Raw genomic sequence first — 22,683 nt, forward strand, 5'->3', positions numbered from 1 at the left:
CGAGTGGACTTTTACGAGGAGGGGCCCTAAGGCCGAGGTGAGGCTTTTCCCGACAGAGGGTGAAGGAGGCGAAGCTCGGGGGCCCCCCCAGCCTCTGACCCCGGGGTTCCTGACCCCGCCCCTGCTAGTGCCCAGCGCCGAGCGCATCAACCGGGAGCCCCAGGCCTGGGGAGGGGCCCCAGTGGTCGATTGCTTTACAGAATCAAACTCTCCCAGCCGAGAACCTCGGGGCCGTTGGCCGGTGAGAAGTTCCCCGAAACCCAGCCGCTGAGCGAGGCCTCCTCCTCCAGCAGATCGGAACAGCCTGGGCGGGGTCACCCGGGCTGGGACGAGAAGCCGCCGCCTGCTTGACTGCCGCGGGTCCCGGGGGCGGGGGGCTGGGGCCGGAGGCGGAGTGTGAGTGGGTGTGTGCGGGGGGCGGAGGCGTGATGCAATCCCGATAAGAAATGCTAGGGTGCCTTGGGCACCTACGCGGGCCCCGTAAGGCGCTATATAAGGCTGCCGGCCCGGGGCTGCCGCGCCGTCGGAGCAGGAGTGCTGCGTCCAGGATCGCGGGCCACGGCCATCCCAACCCGGCACTCGCAGCCCTGCAGCGCATCCCGGTCGCCTCCCTCCCTCCCGCACCCCCGTCGCCGGAGCTACGCCGAGTGCTCCAGGGAGGTGCCATGCGGAGCGGGTGTGTGGTGGTCCACGCCTGGATCCTGGCTGGCCTCTGGCTCGCTGTGGTCGGGCGCCCCCTCGCCTTCTCGGACGCGGGGCCGCATGTGCACTATGGCTGGGGCGACCCCATCCGCCTGCGGCACCTGTACACCTCCGGTCCCCACGGCCTCTCCAGCTGCTTCCTGCGCATCCGCACCGACGGCGTCGTGGACTGCGCGCGGGGCCAGAGCGCGCACAGTGAGTGCCCGCCGGTACCTCACCCCCGCCCCGCAACGCGCGCCCCACCCCAGCGCCCTTCCTTCCTTTGCCACCTTAAGCCCCCGAGGACCCCTCAACTCCTAAAAACCCCAAGTTTTGGTACCTGAGCGTTAGAATCCCTCCCTTAGTCCCCAAACAGTGCGGGACACTGGAGAGGGGCACAGGCGCGTGGACCGACCCCACCCACTTGGTGCGGGCCCCGCGAGTCCAGGCTGCAGCTTCTCGCTTTCCCTGCGCCCAGGTTTGCTGGAGATCAAGGCAGTCGCTCTGCGGACCGTGGCCATCAAGGGCGTGCACAGCGTGCGGTACCTCTGCATGGGTGCCGACGGCAGGCTGCAGGGGCTGGTAAGTGTCCCTACGGAGAGGATGCCCCGGGGCAGGGGACCGACCACTGTCCCTGGGCAGAGGCCTGCACGGGAGAAAGGTGCTGGTTCGAATCCAGGGTTTCCTCACCTCCTCCGCCCAGATCCGTGTGTAGCTTCGAAGGAAAGATTGCAAGGATCGACTAAGCGCATGTCCCACGATTTTCTACGGAAATTTGGGGTCTCCGCCAGTAGCTGGAGAAGAGGCAAAAGCTGCCTTTGCATTTCCAGTTGAGCCAAAGGCCGGCCCAGCCGGACCGAGGAAACCCATTATTCGGCCTCCTTTGATATTAAGCATGAAAACCCATCTCGGGCTTTTTCAGCCTCGGCCTGCTCGTGTGTGGTCCTCGCCTCCGTTTCCCTCCCTCTGGCATAAAAATAAGAAAAAAAGAACAGAAAAGAAAAAAGAGGGTCTATCCGCAACTATCGTTTAAGAACAAATCGATTGTCAAGTAAGGCAGAAGACAGTGCACTGGGGATGGGCGAGTTTTTTTAGAATGAATTTGTAATCCACCAGGAGCATGATGTGGCTCAGACGCAGATGCGCTGGAGTCACGTTCCACCCGAGGAGGGCTTTTCCTCCCGCGGGCCTCACCTGTCCTGTGAACGCTTTCTGGTGGGGGCGGGGGTGGGGGCTGGCTGGGAAGGCCCAGGTAACTGCAGAGGTCCCCGCCGGAAGTGTATGAGCGCCGAGGCTCTGATGGCCGGGAACAAAGGCTGGGAGTTCAAAGGAACGAACCCGCGCCCCTCCCGCGGCCCCGCGCGCAGAGGAGGCTGTGTGAGGTCTGGCCCGCGCAGGCCTCACACGCAGCCCTGGGCTCCCTGGCGGAGCAGGGGCCAGGGCGGGCGTGGCCGCCCCTGCCCGGGCCCCCCACCCCAGAAAGGATGCAGAGGCGGGGCCGCCTCCGGTCCAACCAGCCCCTTTGTGAACAGTGGGACAAAGCATTTTAGAGTCTCCAAATTGCTCGGTGCTTGTGCGGTGCTCCGTGTATTCAGAGTGCCTGTTTCAGATTTTATGGCGGAGCCCTGCGCTAGAAGACTGCAGGGAAAGGGGGTGGTCGGCCCGCTGAACTCTGACTCCCACTCAGAGCCGCTCAAACCCACCCTTGCAACTTTAATTTGACATTTATTATGGGGGGGGCTCCTAATGATGGGAGGGCAGCAGGGGACGTCAACCTAACCCGCCATTCTGTCCAAATTGGGGATGGGGGTGCAGATCACCTAAAATCCCTTTGTGCCTTTTTTTTTTTTTTTTTTTTTTTTTGAGAGTCTTTCTCTGTCACCCAGACTGGAGTGCAGTGGCCCGATCTCAGCTCACTGCAACCTGTCCCTCCTGGGTTCAAGTGTTTCTCCTGCCTCAGCCTCCCATGGAGCTGGGATTACAGGTGCCCACCACCATGCCCAGCTAACTTTTTTATTTTTACTAGAGACGGGGTTTCACCATGTTGGCCAGGCTGGTCTCGAACTTCTGACCTCAAGTGATCCGCCTGCTTCGGCCTCCCAAAGTGCTGGGATTACAGGCGTGAGCCACCGACCTGGCACCGTTGTGCCTCTTGATCCCCTGTGCATGGTCTAACACGGATTGAGGATCTTTTTCTTTCTTTTTTTGAGCTGGAGTCTCACTCTGTCCCTCAGGCTGGAGTGCAGTGGTGTGATGGCTCACTGCAACCTCTACCTGCTAGGTTCAAGAAATTCTCCTGCCTCAGTCTCCCAAGTAGCTGGGACTACAGGCGCACACCACCTTGCCCAGCTAATTGTTTGTATTTTTAGTAGAGATGGGGTTTCACCATGCTGGCCGGGCTGGTCTTGAACTCCTGACCTCGTGATCTGCCCGCCTCAGTCTCCCAAAATGCTGAGATTAGAGGCATGAGCCACTACACTCGCCTCAGTCTCCCAAAGTGCTGAGATTACAGGCATGAGCCACTACACCCGGTCTCTTTCTTTCTTAAATAGAAATTCCACATTCTTCTAGAAGCTTGAAGTCATTTCATTTTTGTATGGAGAAAGCGATACTAATTTCTCCCAAAGGACTAGCTGAGTAAATAGAAGCAGGTCTCCAGTCATTCGGTTTTCTGTTCCTTGTTTATCAGTTGGCATTTCTGGGAGCTTGGGAGAAATCGTTCGTGCTGTCCGGTGCTTTGTCCCAGCTGTCCGTGGGCTCGGCAGGAGCCTGGTTGCTGCAATGCGGCTCTTATCAGGAGCTTATTGGCACAGGCACATCCTCACTCACCTGCAGTTCAGTGACCTTTGCAGACTTAGGCAGAAACCTGACTGAGGCCGGCCTGCCGTGTGTTTACTGCCTGTCCTGGGTCGTCAAGGGGTCATGACACCAGTGTGGGACTGCACTTGCCCACTGGCACCTCTCAACCCCATGGACTATGAGTGTTCTAAGACCAGGCACTGGCTTCCCTCAGCACACATTTCCGGCCACCAGCTGGGCGCCTGCCTGGCCTGGCCTGGGGGAGGGGCTGCTGAGATCTGGCTCTGGCAGCAGGCCTGAAAGGCCCTTGGTGACTAAATGGAGGAGACAGGAGGGCTGATGCTGATGGTTCTCAGAACTGCTGCAGACCAGAAGGCCTTAGAATGATAAAGGCACACAGTGATTTCTGAGATAGGTGAGGAACCCATGCGTTAGTCTGGGCTCCAGATCGGATTACACGTCATTTAAAAGACCTATCCTGAGATGATAACCCGGTGTTTCTGTGTTTCCCAAAGTGCCAGTGAAATACCCAGGAACTTTTTAAATGCCAGGAGTTATGTATTTAATGCAAAGGGTACGGGAAACATGGACAGCATTCCTGTGAGCTGATGGATACTATTGCTCAGGACAAGACTCTTGAAAAAGTGAGGCAATTTAGTGGAAATTATTTGGGTCTATATGTAGTATTACGTATATGCATAAAATATACATATATGAAATATATACCTCAATTTTGTGTGTGTGCATGTATATATATCAAGATTATAAAGAATGTATAAAGATATATAAATATATTTAATGTATGTTGTATTAATATAATGTACATATTATATATACTTACATATACAGTACATTTATATTATATGTATGTGTTGTGTTTATGTGTATGTATATATATATTTACACACACACACACATATATATATACATATGCATATATATATGGGGTTTTTTTTGAGACAGGTTTTGCTCTGTCACTCAGGCTAGAGTGCAGTGGCATGATCATTGCTCACTGCAGCCTTGACCCCCCGCCCAAGACTCAACTCATCCTCCCACCTCTCAGCCTCCCCAGTAGCTGGGACTACAGGCTCCCACCTCCATGCCCCACTAATTTTTGTGCTTTTTGTAGAGATGGAATTTTACCACATTGCCCGGGCTGGTCTCAAATTCTGGTTCAAGTGATCCACCTGCCTGGGCCTCCCAAAGAGCTGGGACTACAGGCATGAGCTGCTGTGCCTGGCCTTAAAATACACTGTATATCATATATATTTATGCATGTAAAGGCATGTTTTATATATACTTACATATACAGTGCATATATCAGCAAGCATATATAAAGCATGCAAGTGACGCTCATGTGGAAGGCCACTGCTGGTGGCCAGCAGGGACAGTCCGAAGCACAAATGTCCACGTGTCCCCGTGTTCCTCGTCCACTGTGGATTGCTCAGAGCTGCCTGTTTTCTCTGCAGCTCCAGTACTCGGAGGAAGACTGTTCTTTTGAGGAGGAGATCCGCCCCGATGGCTACAACGTGTACCGATCCGAGAAGCACCGCCTCCCGGTCTCCCTGAGCAGCGCCAAACAGCGGCAGCTGTACAAGAAACGAGGCTTTCTTCCACTGTCCCATTTCCTGCCCATGCTGCCCATAGCCCCAGAGGAGCCTGAGGACCTTAGGGGCCACTTGGAATCTGACGTGTTCTCTTCACCGCTGGAGACTGACAGCATGGACCCATTTGGGCTTGTCACAGGACTGGAAGCGGTGAACAGTCCCAGCTTTGAGAAGTAACTCAGGCCAGGCCCGGGCCCCCTCACTGCTGCCAGGGGCTGTGGAACCAGCAGAGTGGGGGCCATGCGTCTACAAGAACCGTCCTGAGTCCACGCTCTGTTTAGCTTTAGGAAGAAACATCTGGCAGTTGTATATATGCAGAGTTATCCATTGGCCGTGCCAGTTTCTAGCCAATAGACTTGTCTGAGCATAACATTGGAAGCCTGACGCCTGCCCAGCTGCTGCCCAGGTCCCCATCCCACTCCCCCGAGGTTGCCGGACAAGCTGCTGTGCTTGAATACCTGCACTGATGGGGAACTTACTTCCTTTGGAAAAATTCCCATGTTGAGCTGAAATTCTCTAATGTTTTCTCATCACTTCCCCAGGAGCAGCCAGGAAACAGGCAGTGGTTTTAATTTCAGGAACAGGTGATCAGCGCCATAAAACAGCAGGTAAATTTCACTCAACCCCATGTGGGAATTGATCTAGATCTCAACTTCCAGGGACTGTTTGCCCTTCCCGGACCCTCCAGGCCAGAACTGACTGGAGCAGGCATGGCCCACCAGGCTTCCGGAGCAGGGCAAGCCCAGAGACCCACTCCAGCCCTGGGACGTCTGAGAATTCCCCCTAAAGTCGGTTCTGCCGTGGATAAACTTCCCTGGGCTACTCATTAGTCTGCCCCAAGGCAGATAAGATCATTCTCCTACTTCCCTTCCTCTTCTTGAACACCATCATCCTGTATATAGCTGACTCTTGTAGGGCTCAGAGCTGGTTCCCCGAAGGCGGACGGTGGAGCTGCCACCTTTACCTCCAGCTCAGAGGGACGAGCGGTAAGGACAGCCAGTCCCAGCCATGGTGACACGGGGTTTCCAGGGAATAGGATCTGCCCAGCTCGTGTGGATGTAAGGGGCCCTCTGGGATGGAACCCACAGGCCTGCACCCCTTCCTAAATCTCCCACACCTCACCTGGGCTCTCTCCCTCCTTTCATGAGAGCTGTGGATGCTGTCCTGAGAATAACTGCTGTCCCAGGTGTCACTGCTTCCACCTCCCGGCCCACCTGGCCCTCTGCCGTCCTCACACGTCTCCCCGTGGACTGGGGTTTCCTAGGCCCCTGCTTTTTATCAACCTGCACGTCTCATTCAAAAATCAGGAAAAGAAAAGGTTTGAAGACCTCAAGTCTTGCCAGCGACTTGCGGTGCGGAAGCAGCGGGGAAAGACTTCCACCCTTTTCCCCGGCACTTAGTTTTCCGACATGCTATTTATGAGTAATTTATTTTGATATGTACATCTCTTATTTTCTTACATTATTTATGCCCCCAAATTATATTTATGTATGTCAGTGAGGTTTGTTTTCTACATTAAGACGGAGTTTGTTTATATCAAAAGTTGCATTCTGTTATCCGCCTGGAATGTTGGGGAGGGCGCGGAAGGGGCTGGTGGGGGCAGTGCCGTCCACAGGAGGAAACCCTTGATGTGTTTGCCCCTTGACACCAAAAGCTCAGGTGAGAAGTTCACCAGGTCTGGGCTAGCTGGCACTAGTGGCAGAGGCTAGTTCGGGCCCTGCTGTCCTGCCCTCTCCTCATGCCTAGGGGCTTGGCTTCCCCAGACCACCTTCCCTTTAGCAATCTCAGTGGTTAGGGCGGCCTCTCCACCAGGAGTGTTTTAGGCTGCAGGAAACAAACGCCAAGGAACACAGAACTCAGTCCAGGCCTCTCACCCTCCGCCCTCTTCACTGGGGGGAAGGTGCTCCTGCAGCCCCCACCCACTAGATGCCCGTAGCAACCCCCAAGTTGCGAGGACCAAAATACCTCCAGAAGTTGTTGCACATTCTTGGGGGGCAAAATCGCCCTTGACGGAGGACCACTGACCTGAGCAGATAGGATGGTTTTTGTCCAGCGACAAATCCAGAGGGACCCAATGGCCCAGCGATGCCCGGGCTGTGCCCTCTGAGCTTCCTCGGTGTCTCTGTCATGCTGTGGCCTGGTCTCCGCAGGGCTGCTTTGGCTTCAGCTGAGCGCTCTGTACTCAGGGAAAGGGAATCATTTTGCCTGGGCCTCTCTCGCCAAGAAAGCCAAAACTTCTTTAGAACCTTTCAGCAAATTCCAGTTACATCCTAGGAGCCAGGCTTGCATCTCAGGGCCAGGCCAGCCCCAGCTGCAAGGCAGACCAGCGGTCAGGGTGACCAGGTGTGGGTCCACAGCCTGAGTGCAAGTAGGAGCAGGTGCAACCGCAGACCAAAGTGTGCAGGAAACATGATTCCAAGCGAGTGTTTGCAGGGATGAGGGCTGCTGGAGAGAGCCCGGAGGAGGGTTGGGTCGCTCATGGCAGTAGCTCCCAGGTGCTTCCATTGGCAGTGAGGCGGATAAGGTCATTGTTCAAGCCTATGAAGGCCATTTCAGATAAGCCTCCAAGCCCTCCAGCAAAGGGGACCTCATTCTCACTGATGACACTCCCAGGACACCCAGATTTGACCCTTGGGTCATTCCCTGTCTCCATTTGCCAATCAAGATGCCCTCTTGGCTGGACGCAGTGGCTCACACCTGTAATCCCAGCACTTTGGGAGGCCAAGGCAGGCAGATCACAAGGTCAGGCATTCGAGACCAGCCTGGCCAACATGATGATACCCCATCTCTACTAAAAATACAAAAAAATGGGCTGGGCGTGGTGGCATGCACCTGTAATCCCAGCTACTTATGAGGCTGAGGCAGGAGAATCGCTTGAACCTGGGAGGTGGAGGTTGCAGTGAGCAGAGACCGCACCACCATACTCCAGCCTGGGCAACAGAGTGAGCAAGACTCTTTCTCAAAAAAACAAAGATGCCCCTATCACTCTTTGAGCCCCTCGCCACGTGGCCACACTGACTGGAGAGCTGGCAGGCAGGGCTGGATGACACTTGTGGGCACAGACTTCTCAACATTTGGCAGGGCCAGACATGAAAGGCACTCACCTGGAGCCACACAGCCTGGGGGCAGCACAGGGGCCGTGGGCAGGGCCCTGCCCACATGAGGCCCTTCCCTGCAGACACCATTTCACTGGATTCCTCTGTAGCCCCACCACGCGGACCCTGTCCTGCTGCGGGCATGAGGTTAACAGGGTCTCCATGGTGGGGCTATAGAGGAATCCAGTGAAATGGCGTCTGCATGACGCCTGGCACAGAGCCGGCTGCCTACCCACAGCAGCCCTTGCCAAGGATACAACCAGCTGTCCAGAGTTATTATATCCACTGGTTCTCAAATTTGGCTGCACACTGGGGTCACCTCGGGAAAAATATGATGGCTGGAACCCACTCATGGAGATTCTGGGTTTTGTTTTTGTTTTTGTTTTTGAGATGGAGTCTTGGTCTGTTGCCCAGTCGAGTGCAGGTGCAATCTCAGCTCACTGCAACCTCCACCTCCTGGGTTCAAGCAATTCTCTGCCTCAGCCTCCCTAGTAGTCGGGATTACAGGCACATGCCACCACACCCAGATAATTTTTGTATTTTTAGTAGAGACGACAGGATGGTCTTGAACTCCTGACCTCATAATCCACCCGCCTCGGCCTCCCAAAGTGCTAGGATTACAGGCGTGAACCACCACACCTGGCCGATTCTGGGTTTTTTGTTTTTCTTTGTTTTGTTTTGTTTTTTGAAACAGTCTCACTCTGTCATCCAGGCTGGAGTGCGGTGCGCAATCACGGAAGGCTGCAGTCTTCACCTCCTGGGCTCAAGTGATCCTGCTGCCTCAGCCTCCCAAGTAGCTGGGACCAAAGACCCAAGCCCAGCTTGTTTTTTTTAAAAAAAAAATTTGTAGCAATGGGGTCTTGCTATGTTGCACAGGCTGGTCTTGATCTCTTGGGCTCAAGTGGTCCTCCTGCCTGACCTCCCAAAGTGCTGGAATTATAGATAAGAGCCACTGTGCCTGGCCAAGACTCTGATTTAATGGGAATGGGTGTGGTCTGGACATCGGGATTTTTTTTCAAAGCTCCCCTGTGGTTCTAATGTGCAAGGAACCACAGGGAACCAGTTCGAATTCCATATTTGTGCTCTGAAGACCAGCACTTCAGGTATTCCCCAAACTCCTGCACCCCCTACCCACTTCGACATTTTTAGTGAGGTACAAGAACCTTACCTTCACTTAGGTCTCTTTCTCTCTCCACTTTTAAAGTATCATTACATTATCGGGGGAAATGAAGAAAGAGGCTCATCGGCACCTCTCTCTGGAGTCTTATTCCTTCTGCACAGCTGATGATAACAAGTAAATGTATGGCTTCACAAACTAATTCACACTAGAGTGTTGATGGTTAAGATGTTTGCTCTCTAGGCCACATTTTTACTGACCTGGCAGCTGCGAAGCCCTGACGACAGACTGTGGGTAATGCAGGCATCCTGGCAGGAGACGGGGAAGATGGTTTTTCTGAGGCTACATCTTAGCACCCACCCTCCCTCACCTTTCCTCTGCTCCTCATAAAGAGATAGGCTTGCTTCCTTCCTGCACCTCCGACCCTGCTTTAGATAACACTGCCGAATAAATAAAAATACAGCCTCCAGAGCTGAAGCTGAATTTCAGATGAGCAATGCATGCCTTTAGTAGGAATATGGCCTGTGCAGTGTTTGGAACACATGATCAGCAATGCATGCCTTTAGTAGGAATATAGCCTGGGCAGTGTTTGGAACACATGATGAGCAATGCATGCCTTTAGTAGGAATATGGCCTGTGCAGTGTTTGGAACACATGATAAGCAATGCATGCCTTTAGTAGGAATATAGCCTGGGCAGTGTTTGGAACACATGATGAGCAATGCATGCCTTTAGTAGGAATATGGCCTGTGCAGTGTTTGGAACACATGATAAGCAATGCATGCCTTTAGTAGGAATATAGCCTGGGCAGTGTTTGGAACTCATGATGAGCAATGCATGCCTTTAGTAGGAATATGGCCTGTGCAGTGTTTGGAACACATGATAAGCAATGCATGCCTTTAGTAGGAATATGGCCTGTGCAGTGTTTGGAACACATGATAAGCAATGCATGCCTTTAGTAGGAATATAGCCTGGGCAGTGTTTGGAACACATGATGAGCAATGCATGCCTTTAGTAGGAATATGGCCTGTGCAGTGTTTGGAACACATGATCAGCAATGCATGCCTTTAGTAGGAATATAGCCTGGGCAGTGTTTGGAACACATGATGAGCAATGCATGCCTTTAGTAGGAATATGGCCTGTGCAGTGTTTGGAACACATGATCAGCAATGCATGCCTTTAGTAGGAATATAGCCTGGGCAGTGTTTGGAACACATGATGAGCAATGCATGCCTTTAGTAGGAATATGGCCTGTGCAGTGTTTGGAACACATGATAAGCAATGCATGCCTTTAGTAGGAATATAGCCTGGGCAGTGTTTGGAACACATGATGAGCAATGCATGCCTTTAGTAGGAATATGGCCTGTGCAGTGTTTGGAACACATGATAAGCAATGCATGCCTTTAGTAGGAATATAGCCTGGGCAGTGTTTGGAACTCATGATGAGCAATGCATGCCTTTAGTAGGAATATGGCCTGTGCAGTGTTTGGAACACATGATCAGCAATGCATGCCTTTAGTAGGAATATGGCCTGTGCAGTGTTTGGAACACATGATCAGCAATGCATGCCTTTAGTAGGAATATAGCCTGGGCAGTGTTTGGAACACATGATGAGCAATGCATGCCTTTAGTAGGAATATGGCCTGTGCAGTGTTTGGAACACATGATAAGCAATGCATGCCTTTAGTAGGAATATAGCCTGGGCAGTGTTTGGAACTCATGATGAGCAATGCATGCCTTCAGTAGGAATATAGCCTGTGCAGTGTTTGGAACACATGATGAGCAATGCATGCCTTTAGTAGGAATATAGCCTGGGCAGTGTTTGGAACTCATGATGAGCAATGCATGCCTTTAGTAGGAATATAGCCTGGGCAGTGTTTGGAACTCATGATCAGCAATGCATACCTTTAGTAGGAATACAGCCTGTGCAGTGTTTGGAACACATGATGAGCAATGCATGCCTTTAGTAGGAATATAGCCTGGGCAGTGTTTGGAACACATGATGAGCAATGCATGCCTTTAGTAGGAATATAGCCTGGGCAGTGTTTGGAACACATGATGAGCAATGCATGCCTTTAGTAGGAATATAGCCTGTGCAGTGTTTGGAACACATGATCAGCAATGCATGCCTTTAGTAGGAATATAGCCTGGGCAGTGTTTGGAACACATGATGAGCAATGCATGCCTTTAGTAGGAATATAGCCTGGGCAGTGTTTGGAACACATGATGAGCAATGCATGCCTTTAGTAGGAATATAGCCTGTGCAGTGTTTGGAACACATGATGAGCAATGCATGCCTTTAGTAGGAATATAGCCTGGGCAGTGTTTGGAACACATGATGAGCAATGCATGCCTTTAGTAGGAATATAGCCTGTGCAGTATTTGGAACACATGATCAGCAATGCATAGCTTTAGTAGGAATATAGCCTGTGCAGTATTTGGAACACATGATGAGCAATGCATGCCTTCAGTAGGAATATGGCCTGTGCAGTGTTTGGAACACATGATGAGCAATGCATTCCTTCAGTAGGAATATAGCCTGTGCAGTATCTGGAACACATGCATACTAAAAAGTTACTTGTTGCTGATCTGAAATTCAAATGGAATCAGGTGTCCTGTGTTTTCTCTGGCACGCCTAGCTTTAGGCCCACACCACTGACCTGGAGTTTACAGTAAGAGAGGAAGGGGGCAAAAGTCTTTCCGTTGAACAAGCCTCTCCGCTGTTGAGAACCCAAAATGGAATTCAGAAGATCCCATGGGCTGGGAGGCCTCCAGTGAATCCAATTCTTTCTTCGGGCCTGTTTCTCCATCTGTAAACTGAGAGCCTTTCATCGCCTCAAGGCCTGTTCACTTCTGGAGATTCTGGCAAAGCGCCCAGGAGCTAGGCAAGGCCTCTCATCCAAGAAGGCTGGAACCCAGACCCTGGCATTAGGACTCTCATGGTTGCAAGTGACAGAAAACACGACTCAGGCCGGGCACGGTGGCTCACGCCTGTCATCCCAGCACTTTGGGAGGCTGAGGTGGGCAGATCACGAGATCAAGAGATCGAGACCTTCCTGGCCAACATGGCGAAACCCCATCTCTACTAAAAATACAAAAATTAGCCAGGCGTGGTGGCGCGCACCTGTAGTCCCAGCTACTCAGGGGGCTGAGGCAGGAGAATCGCTTGAACCTGGGAGGAGGAGGCTGCAGTGAGCTGATATCGTGCCACTGCACTCCAGCCTGGCGACAGACAAGACTCTGTCTCAAAAAGAAAAAAGAAAAAGGAAAAAAGAAAAGAAAACACAACTCAAATTGACTTGAAGTGGGAAAAAAAGGGAACTTACTGGCTCACCTTACTGAAAAGGCCAGCTGGTGCCGGGCTTTAAGTGTGCAGGATCTGGCCGCTGGCATGACACCAGGCATCATCTGTCTGTCTGTCAGCTTTCAGGTATCTTTCCCCTTTGTGGTGACAGGTTGGCCCCAGCAGCTGCTGCGGAGGTGATGGCCAGTTTTCTTCTCTCACCAACAACTCCAGCAAGAGCCCTGGATTGGGTCTCAGGGATCCTTCCTGTGTCCCTTGTTCATTCCAGCTGGGCACAGGAGGCTCCGACCGGCTGGGCTGTGTCCCCTTCTGCAACCCAGGGAAGAGTCAGCCCCCATGGGATGCGAGGACTAAGTGGGAGAGACACTTCCCCGGAGGAAAGCCCAGGGCACAGGTATTCCCCAAGCTCCTACAATTCAGCATCCACTGGGCAAGCTTCCCTCCTGAGACTGGGAAAGGCCAGCCAGAAATGTTCTCTAAGACCAAAGAGGAGAGGCAGTGGGTGGGGACAGGGCCACCCAGATGCAGGAATTGTCCATTCAGTTACGGAGGGCAGGGCACTGCACCCTTCCTGCCTTAGTCTCACACTCCCTACCCCACTGTCAAGGTGACCAAAAAGGAATTCAATTAGGGGAGTGGGGAGAGAAGGTATACCTTTTGCTACCAGAGGCAAAGAAAGAGACAGAAAGAGAGAGAGAGAGAAAGACAGATGGACAGACACTGGGTGTTTTGATACAGCCGTGCACCCCGTGGTGATGACCTGTTCCTGGTGGCCACATATACCACAGTGGGCCCATGAGATTCCAATTCCACATTATGACTATGCCTTTTCTATGTTTTTAGCTCATGTTTAGATACACAAATGCCCTATGTTTTTAAATATATTTAGATGTGTTAGGTACAAAAATCTAAACATATGTCAACATATCTAAAACACTATATTTTTAGATATGTTTAGATATAAAAATCACCCTTGACAGAGAACCACTGGTCTGAACAGATAGGATTTTCTTTTTTTTTTTTTTTGGAGACGGAGTTTCGCTCTTGTTACCCAGGCTGGAGTGCAATGGCGCGATCTCGGCTCACCGCAACCTCCGCCTCCTGGGTTCAGGCAATTCTCCTGCCTCAGCCTCCTGAGTAACTGGGATTACAGGCACGCGCCACCATGCCCAGCTAATTTTTTGTATTTTTAGTAGAGATGGGGTTTCACCATGTTGACCAGGATGGTCTCGATCTCTTGACCTCGTGATCCACCCGCCTCAGCCTCCCAAAGTGCTGGGATTACAAGCATGAGCCACCGCGCCAGGCCTAGGATTTTCTTTTTTGTCCAGCAAGAAATCCAGAGGGACCCAATGGCCCAGCGATGCCCGGGCTGTGCCCTCTGAGCTCCCCTCGGTGTCTCTGTCATGCTGTGGCCTCGTCTCCGCAGGGCTGCTGTGGCTTCAGCTGGGCGCTTTGTACTCAGGGAGAGGGAATCATTTCACCTGGGCCTGTGCTGGCTTTGCCTGCAGTGTTCGGTGTGGTACCACGCCGTGCAATGTCGCCTGGGAGCAATCAGCTGGACTGGACAGCCCAGGTGTGTAGCAGGCAACACCACCTGGGGTTGTTCGAGTCCACTCTATAGTGTTCGCACAACGGCAGAGTCACCCAGCGATGCACTTCTCGGGATGCGTCCCCACCGTTCAGCTTTGCGTGGTTGTGCACATACATGGCTGTATGTGTAACGTACCATGGTCTGATGCCAGCAGCACTTCGACGTTGTGAGTGAGGCGCAAGGACATTTCTTTTACTTAGGCCTCTTTCCCTGTCCAAACACGGAGCACCACATCAGATGCCATGATTTTTGGTGTCAGCCATCAAAGATGATTGTTAAAAGGCGTGAGAAAGACAGTCTCATATTTTTACTAATGCCTCCCCCTCCCCGCCGTTTTTTGAGACAGAGTCTTGGTCTGTTGCCCAGGCTGGAGTGCAATGGCGCAATCTCGGCTCACTGCAACCTCTGCCTCCTGGGTCAGGCGATCCTCCTGCCTCAGCCTCCGGAGTAGCTGGGCTTACAGGTATGCGCCACCACCTGGCTAATTTTGTAATTTTAGTAGAGATGGGGTTTCTCCATGTTGGTCAGGGTGTTCTCGAACTCCTGACCTCAGATGATCCGCCCTCCTTGGCTTCCAAAGTGCTGGGATTACAGGCGTGAGCTACCACACCCAGCCTGATGTGTGAATTTTGATAGCTTCCTTCACCCCCGCTCCACCCTCTCTCCCACCCGCCTTCCCTTTCTCCCTGCTCCTTCCTTCCTTTCTTCCATCTTCTTCATTTCCACACTAACGTCAAGGCTGCCTGCTTGCTTTCCCTTGCTTTCATTTACAGCTTAAGGCAAAACATCACCAATTTTCATCCTTCTCTGTAAACCGCCCACGGTTCAGATTTTCCCTTCTGTGTCCTCCCTGTGCCACTCTCCTCCCGGCAGTCTCATCACTGAAGTTGAAAATAAAGAGACCTGGCTGGGCGCAGTGGCTCACACCTGTAATTCCAGCACTTTGGGAGGCCGAGGAAAGTGGATCACCTGAGGTCAGGAGTTTGAGAGCCGCCTGACTAACATAGTGAAAGCCCATCTTTATTAAACACAAAAAAATTAGCCCTGCGTGGTGGCGCACGCCTGTAATCCCAGCTACTTGGGAGGCTGAGGCAGGAGAATTGCTTGAACCAAGGAGGTAGAGGTTGCAGTGAGCCAAGATCCTGCCATTGCACTGCAGCCTGGATGACAAGAGTGAAATTCCATCTCAAGAACAAACAAACAAAACCTTAACCTCCAGTGCACCTCAGAGTATGACTGTACTTCGAGACATGACCTTTGAAGAGTTGATTAAGGTTAAATGAGGTCATATGAGTGAGACTATTTAAAAATAACTTTAAAAAGGCAGTTTTTAACTATTGAAATACATAGAAATGATCTGGAAACTGAATTATATTGTTAATTTGCTCAGTGGGATTATGTATGATGGCTGTGTGAAAAATCCATGTCTGTTAGACATGCACCGAAGTATTTACACGTGAAATGACTCAGCAAAAATGAGGTCATTGTTGGAACAAGGACAGTTAAATATTGACCCTTGCTGAGGCTGTATTAGTAGATGGGGGTCCAATTATATTACCTCCACTTGGGAATGTTTGAAATGTCTATGACAGAAACTAAAAAGGAAACCAAAACCAGATGTGGATTCTTCATGCTCTGTCTTTCTCTACCAAGCCACGTGGAAGAGGCTACAATGACTGTGCCACAAACTGGTGAACCTCCTAGGCCTGGATCCCTGCGTGACCACGTGGAGCAGAGCCCCCAGTGACCTGTGCTGGACTTGGAGGAGAACAGTGGAGAAATAAACTTTTGTTATATTGAGTCTTGCCAATTTCACTGTTGGTTTTTTATTGAAGGTACATTGTGGAGTAGAAGAGGTAAATTCAGGACACTGTCTATAGTGTAACATAATTTGTCATTTAAAAAAGCATGTACTACTTTGGGAAGCTGAGGTGGGAGGATCACTTGAGGACAGGAGTTTGAGACTAGCCTGGGCAATATAGTAAGATATCATCTCTACAAAAAATGCAAACATCAGCCAGGTGTAGCAGTGCATGCCTGTAATTCAAGCTTCTTGGGAAGTGAAGTGGGAGGATTCCTTGAGTCCAGAAGTTCAAGGCTGCAGTGAGCTATGATCATGCCGTTCATCTCCAGTCTAGGTGACAGGGTGAGGCCCTGTCTCAAAAAAAAAAAAAAAAAAGGCCTACACATCTGTATGTTTGTATATGAAGATAAACTTTCTGGAAGGAAGTACAGAAAATGACAAAACTGTGGGTGCTTCTGGGACAGGAATTAGAGGATGGAGACAGGGTTGGAAGGAGAACTTTCACTATAAGCTTTTTCTCCAGTTTGAGTTTCTTTTTTCCAAAACCATATGTGTGTGTGTGTGTATGCATGTATATATGTATGTGTGTATGTATATACATATATATGTGTATGTTTGTATGCACACATGTGACTGAATTGTGTCCCTAAAGCTCATATGTTAAAAACTTGACCTCTAGTGCACCTCAGAGTATGACTGTACTTGAAGATACGACCTTTGAAAGATAATTAAATGAAGTCATGTGAGTGAGGCTGTGAAAAAAAAAAAACCTTAAAAAGGCAGTTTTTAACCACTGAAAGAAATGAAAATGGTCTGGAAATTGAATTATATTGTTAATTTGCTAGGTGGGATCATGTGCGATGGTTGTGTAAAAAGCCTATTATTTGCTAGATATGCACTGAAGTATTTATAGGTGAAATGACTCAGCAAAAATGGCAGGGGTGGGGAATGAGGTCATTGTTGGAACAAGAACGGTGAAATATTGACTCTTGCTGAGGCTGGATATTAGTAGACAGGGGTCTGATTATATTACCTACACTTGGGAATGTTTGAAATGACTATAACAGAAACTAAAAAGGAAACCAAAACCAGATGTGGATTCTTCACGCTCTGTCTTTCTCCACCAAGCCACGTGGAAGAGGCTACAATGACTGCCACAAACTGGTGAACCTCCTAGGCCTGGATTCCTGCGTGACCACGTGGAGCAGAACCCCCAATGACCTGTGCTGGACTTGGAGGAGAACAGCGGAGAAATAAACCTTTGTTATATTGAGTCTTGGAAATTTCATAGTTGGTTTGTTATCTGAAGTATATTGTGCAGTAAAGTGAATTCAGGACAACGTCTATAGTATAATTTGACATTTCAAAGGACATGTATCACCTTGGGAGGCTGAGGTGGGAGGATCACTTGAGGCCAGGAGTTGAGACTAGCCTAGGCAATTTAGTGAGAGCCCATCTCGGCAAAAAACGTAAACATCGGCCAGGTGTGGTGGTGCATGCCTGTCCTAGCTTCGGCCACAGACTGCAGCCTGCACTGTTGGCTTCCCAACTTCAGAGGTTTAGGGACTCAGACTGATCCGCCGCTGGCTTCCTTGCTTCTCAACTTGCAGACGGCCTGTCGTGGGACTTGACCTTGTGATCATGTGAGTCAATTCTCCTGAATAAACTCCCTCTCACATGTACATCTTATTATCCCCACCCCCTGGAGAACCCTGGCTAATACACACATTCATCTCTATACTTTCCGTTAAGAATGAAAAATAAGCGAGAAAATGGAACCTGCACTTCTCCCTTCTTTCCTAGAACGTTCTCTGCACAGGCAGGTTTTAACGCTCCATTTTCTGGAGGACCCCAGCCCACCCTCCTTCTGCTCCAGCTCCTCTGGGCTCCTTGCTGTGCCTCCGACCTGACCACTCATCTTTAGGGTCTTTCATTGCCTCTGCCTAGAAAGTTCCCAAATGCTGCCCAACTTCATCTAGTTATTCCAGTGTTTCTTCCCGGATCATGCCGACTAAAACAGCCCCACCTTGGCAGCACTGGTTAAGCCACAGATGGGCAAGCTGGGAGCACACGGACGGTTGCCGCCCACACTCTGGAAATGTCCTTGAGTATAACTCACTGTGCACATGGGCAAGGACTTTTCTAAGCTGCCGTATATATTTCCTTGGCTGCCATACAAATACCACAGACTGGGAGGCTGAGAACAGGCATGGATGCTTCCACAAAAACAAGAGTCAGCAGGCTCGTGCTCCCCTGGAAAGCCCTGGGGGAGGCTCCTTCCTGCCTATTCCAGCTCTGGTAGCCCCAGGCCTTTGTTGGCTGTGTCCACATCACCCAGTCTTTGCCTCTGCCATCAGATGGTCCCCTCCGCTCTGTCTCTCCTCTTTTTATAAGGACACTGGTCATTGCATTTAGGGTCCATTTGAGCAATCCAGGACTGTCTCATCTCAAGCTCCTTCCCTTAGTTACATTGATTGGCAAAGACCCTTTCTTCAAATAACGTCGCATTCTCAGTTCCCAGGCTTAGGACTTGGACATGTCTCTTTGGGGGACACCGTCGCACCATGGAAAGACACGAGTGATGCTAGACTGAAGAGTGTGTACCTCTAAAATCTCCCCCAGAGTCTGCCAAATCACACTCTCAATTTTCCCCCACGAATTTTTTTTTTTTTTTTTGAGATGGAGTCTTGCTCTGTCTCCCAGGCTGGAGTGCAATGGTGTGATCTCGGCTCATCGAAACTCCACCTCCTGGATTTAAGCGATTCTCCTGCCTCAGGCCCCTGAGTAGCAGGGGCGGCAAGGTGTGTGCCAGCATGCCCGGCTAATTTTTGTATTTTTAGTAGAGATGGGGGGTTTCACCATGTTGGCCAGGCTGTTCTTGAACTCCTGACCTCGTGATCTGCCTGCCTTGGCCCCCCAAAGTGCTGGGATTACAGGCGTGAACCACCACGCCCAGCCATTCCCCAGGGAAATTTTAATGCTCACTTGGGCATGGATCCTGAGTCATCAGCACCGTGTATGCTCTGCTTACTTTTGGGAAGACTGAGAATGATCATGACATCTCCAGGCCCTGAGTTTTCCCCGCCACCAACACTTTCCGGGGCTGGGAGGCCCCTGTCTCAGGGAGTCCTGCCTTCTCCAGACACTGGTGGTGGTGGGGTCCTCGCCAGGCAGGGGCAGCTCAAGGCAGGCTGGGGTGAAGTGGGGGCCCCCTTCCTTGTCAGCTGTCCTGCCCTGTGGCTCCTGGGGCCCCAAGTGGAGTGACTGATACCTAAGTGGCCTGGGGAGTCTAGACCTGGCTGAAGCCTGGTCCCCAATCCCGACCCAGTTGGGGAGGCTGAGACTTGGTGGGGGGCAGCCCAGCCCCAAGCAGGCTGATGAAAAGAAGCAGAACCAGAACAGGCAGGGCTCCATGACCTCGCTTCTCCCCTCAGAACTGGGTAACCGGTCACTGGGCCCACGTCTCCGTCTTCCCATGAGCCATGTGGGGCCTCTGAGCAGGGACCCCAGCAGTAGACCAGGGCCCCTCTGGTCAGCCTCAGCCTAATGGTGTGGAGGAGGCAGGGACTGGGCCAGTGGTGACTGCGATGGGAGGGGCAGCCTGGTGTGGCCCAGCCTTGCCACCTGCCTCTAGGAGATGTGTCCCCCCGAGCAGGTGTCTACTCCAGTGAGGCTGGTGATGTCCATCTCCAAAGCAGGCTATTAGGATCTTCAAGTGAGGATCCGAGAAAACTGTCCTGGCTGGGCGTGGCTCACTATAATCCCAGCACTTTGGGAGGCCAAGGCGGGCGGATCACCTGAGGTCAGGAGTTCGAGACCAGCCAGGCCAACATGGTGACACTCCGTCTCTACTAAAAATATAAAAAATTAGCTGGGCATGGTGGCGCATGCCTGTAATCCCAGCTACTCAGGGGGCTGAGGCAGGAGAATTGCTTGAACCCAGGAGGCGGAGGTTGCGGTGAGCCGAGATAGCACCATTGCACTCCAGCTTGCGTAACAAGAGCGAAACTCCGTCTCAAAAAAAAAAAAAAAAAAAAAAAAAAAAAAAAAATTAGCCAGGTGTGGTGGCATGCGCTTATAGTCCCAGCTACTTGGGAGACTGAGGCAGGAGAGTTGCTTGAACCCGGGAGGTTGAGGTTGCAGTGAGCCGAGATCGTGCCACTGCACTCGAGCCAGCTCTGGGCAACAGATAGAGACTCCTTCTCAAAAAATAAATCATAAATAAAGTAAATGGTCAGATCCCCCGTAGGTCTGATTATGAGGATGACGTCTGGCTGGGGCAATGGAGGTTCAGAAGAGAGTTCCAGCAGACACAGGGACACCGTCCCAGGGCGGCGAGGAGAGTGCCGGGGAGGGAGGCGGGTAGGCAGCTCCCCGGAGGAGCGGGGCCGTCCGCGGCGCAATGGCGGCCCCTGGTGGCGGTGCCTGGAATGGGCCCCGCTCAAGGCCGAGGGGCAGGATGTGCAGGGCGGGGTCCGCAAGGTGCCCCGGGTGCCCCTTTACCGCGCGGGGCCGGGAACTCGGAAGCCACGAGGTTGCCCCGAGCGCACCCAGCAGCTGCGCGCTCACTCTCGCCCCTCCCGCAGGCCGATTTGGGGATTGACCAGCTGCCCTCCACCCCGCTCCACAACTTTTACAGACAAGCCCTCCAGGAAGCAAAAGAACACTGGATATACACAAGCACCGACAAAGCCCCTGCTGTGTGCCTAGACCGCAGCAAAGGGCAAGCGAGGGGCAGGCGCCGTCACCTCCACAACTTCTGCTGATGTGTTAGGAATTTATTATGTTCACAGTGTTTATCTATCAATATATTTCTTCTATTTCCTACGTGCAGGTATTCCTCCTCATGTTGATTCTGAGAAGGGGGTACCGGTATCACTCCCATTTTACAGATGAGCAAACTGAGGTGCAGGAACATGAATTTCACTAACGCTGTCAAGAAACGTTCGGAGTTTGGCAGGGCTTAGTGGCTCACGCCTGTAACCCTAGCACTTTGGGAGGCCAAGGTGGGTGAATCACTGGAGCCCAGAAGTTCGAGATCAGCATGGGCAACATGGCGAAACCCCATCTCTACACAAAAATATTAAAATTATCCGGGTGCGGTGGCATGCACCTATAGTCCCAGATACTTGGGAGGCTGAGGTGGGAGGATCACTTGAGTCTGGGAGGCAGAGGTTGCAGTGAGCTGTGATCATGCCACTACCCTCCCGCCTGGGTGACAGAGTGCTACTCTGTCAAAACAAAACAAAGACCAAAAAAACATGTGGAGTGGTGGAGACTGCATCTCAGAAGCCAAAAATCCCTGGCTTCCTGGACCAGCACAGCCCGCGACCAGGGGAGGACACGGAAAGGCGGGTAAGGAGAACCGCTCATCCTTTATTGCACCAGACTTCATGTCGGAGGCCCCGCACTGGACAAGGCTGGGGGCACCGAGGTTTGGAAGGCCCACAGCCCTGCCTCTGGGATGCTGCTGTCCGGTTGGGGAGGGGAACGGTCAGTGCAGAAGAAAGAAGGTGGAAACGGCAAGGCCGCTCCTCACAGCCCTCCTGGTGTGGGAGAAGGAGCCCAGCAAGAATTTCTGCTCCACCAAGGGAGGAAAGAAGGAGGCAGCTCCCCCAGGCTGCAGGGATGATAGGGGACAGGTGGAGGAGGAGGGGCTGAGCCTGGGAGGCAGAGGGCAGAGGAGAGGAAAAGCCAGGGAGGAGCCCTGGCCGGAGGAAGGCCACAGCCCTTCGAGACAGACGCTGGAGGCCCAGGGTCAGGGCCTTCTAAGAATGAAGGGGTGTTGGTCAAATGGGGAGCCCTCTTAGAGCCTCCCTGGGGGTGCATGACTCCTACACACTCCCACCTAGAGGGACAACACCTCAGGCCGTGGCAGGGCTGGGTCTCCGGGAGCCACTGTGCGTCCTGGCCACCAGGGAAGCAGGTGGAAGACGGCACTTGGCAGGCTCCCAAACCCAAGCAGGTCCGTTAGGGAAGGAGCAGAGAGGAGGCTCAGCTGGAAAGACAGAGTGTGACTCAGGCCTCGGGTTCTCCTCCACCTGCCCCATGGGGTCGGACTTGGATTGGAAGCCTGCCTGCATCTGGCCTCCTTTTCCAAATGTGTTATTTATTTGTGATGAACAGAGCATGAGATGAAGCCTTCGTTCATTGAAGTGAATTGTCATTTAATGACTCCTTTTCAGAGTTTAAAACCACTTCTTTTTCTTTCGGATTATGAAAGCTGCACTTGCTTCATGCTATTTTTTTTTTTTTTTTTGAGACAGGGTCTTGCTCTGTCACCCAGGCTGGAGTGCAGTGGTGCAATCATGGCTGACTGCAGCCTTGACCTCCTGGGCACAAGTGATCCTCCCATGTCAGCCTCCTGAGTAGCTGGGACCACAGGCACACACCACCATGCCTGGCTAAGTTTTGTATTTTTAGTAGAGACGGGGTTTCACCATATTGCCCAGGCTGGTCTCAAACTCCTGACCTCAGGTGATCCACCTGCCTCTGCCTTCCAAAGTGCTGGGATTATAGGCATTAGCCACCATGCCCAGCGGCTTCACGCTTTAAAAAATAAACCCAAATCAGAAAATACAGAAGCATACAAAGGAAAATAATTAAGATGACACATAATTCATCACCCAAACGTGACCACTGCAACCTCAGGGGCGCAATCCTTGCAGATTATTCTATATGTA

The 22,683-nt window shown here is 51.8% G+C and overlaps 1 protein-coding gene across 1 annotated transcript; it reads left to right on the forward strand.

The window, feature by feature from the left end:
- Positions 1-665: 665 nt before the first annotated feature.
- FGF19 (fibroblast growth factor 19) lies at positions 666-5,264 on the forward strand. The gene is made up of 3 exons (XM_021669746.2): positions 666-897; positions 1,160-1,263; positions 4,950-5,264. The coding sequence occupies exons 1-3, from the start codon at positions 666-668 to the stop codon at positions 5,262-5,264; spliced, it is 651 nt and encodes a 216-aa protein (XP_021525421.2).
- Positions 5,265-22,683: the final 17,419 nt, after the last annotated feature.

The sequence above is a fragment of the Aotus nancymaae genome, unplaced genomic scaffold (assembly GCF_030222135.1).
Source record: "Aotus nancymaae isolate 86718 unplaced genomic scaffold, 86718_ANA_hifiasm-v0.15.2.pri h1tg000059l, whole genome shotgun sequence".
Lineage (NCBI taxonomy): Eukaryota > Metazoa > Chordata > Mammalia > Primates > Aotidae > Aotus > Aotus nancymaae.

Coding starts and splice junctions, on each gene's coding strand:
- FGF19 (XM_021669746.2), top strand. CDS start 666: ATGCGGAGCGGGTGTGTGGTGGTCCACGCCTGGATCCTGGCTGGCCTC. Junction 898..1,159: donor GCGGGGCCAGAGCGCGCACA/GTGAGTGCCCGC, acceptor CCCTGCGCCCAG/GTTTGCTGGAGATCAAGGCA. Junction 1,264..4,949: donor ACGGCAGGCTGCAGGGGCTG/GTAAGTGTCCCT, acceptor TTTTCTCTGCAG/CTCCAGTACTCGGAGGAAGA.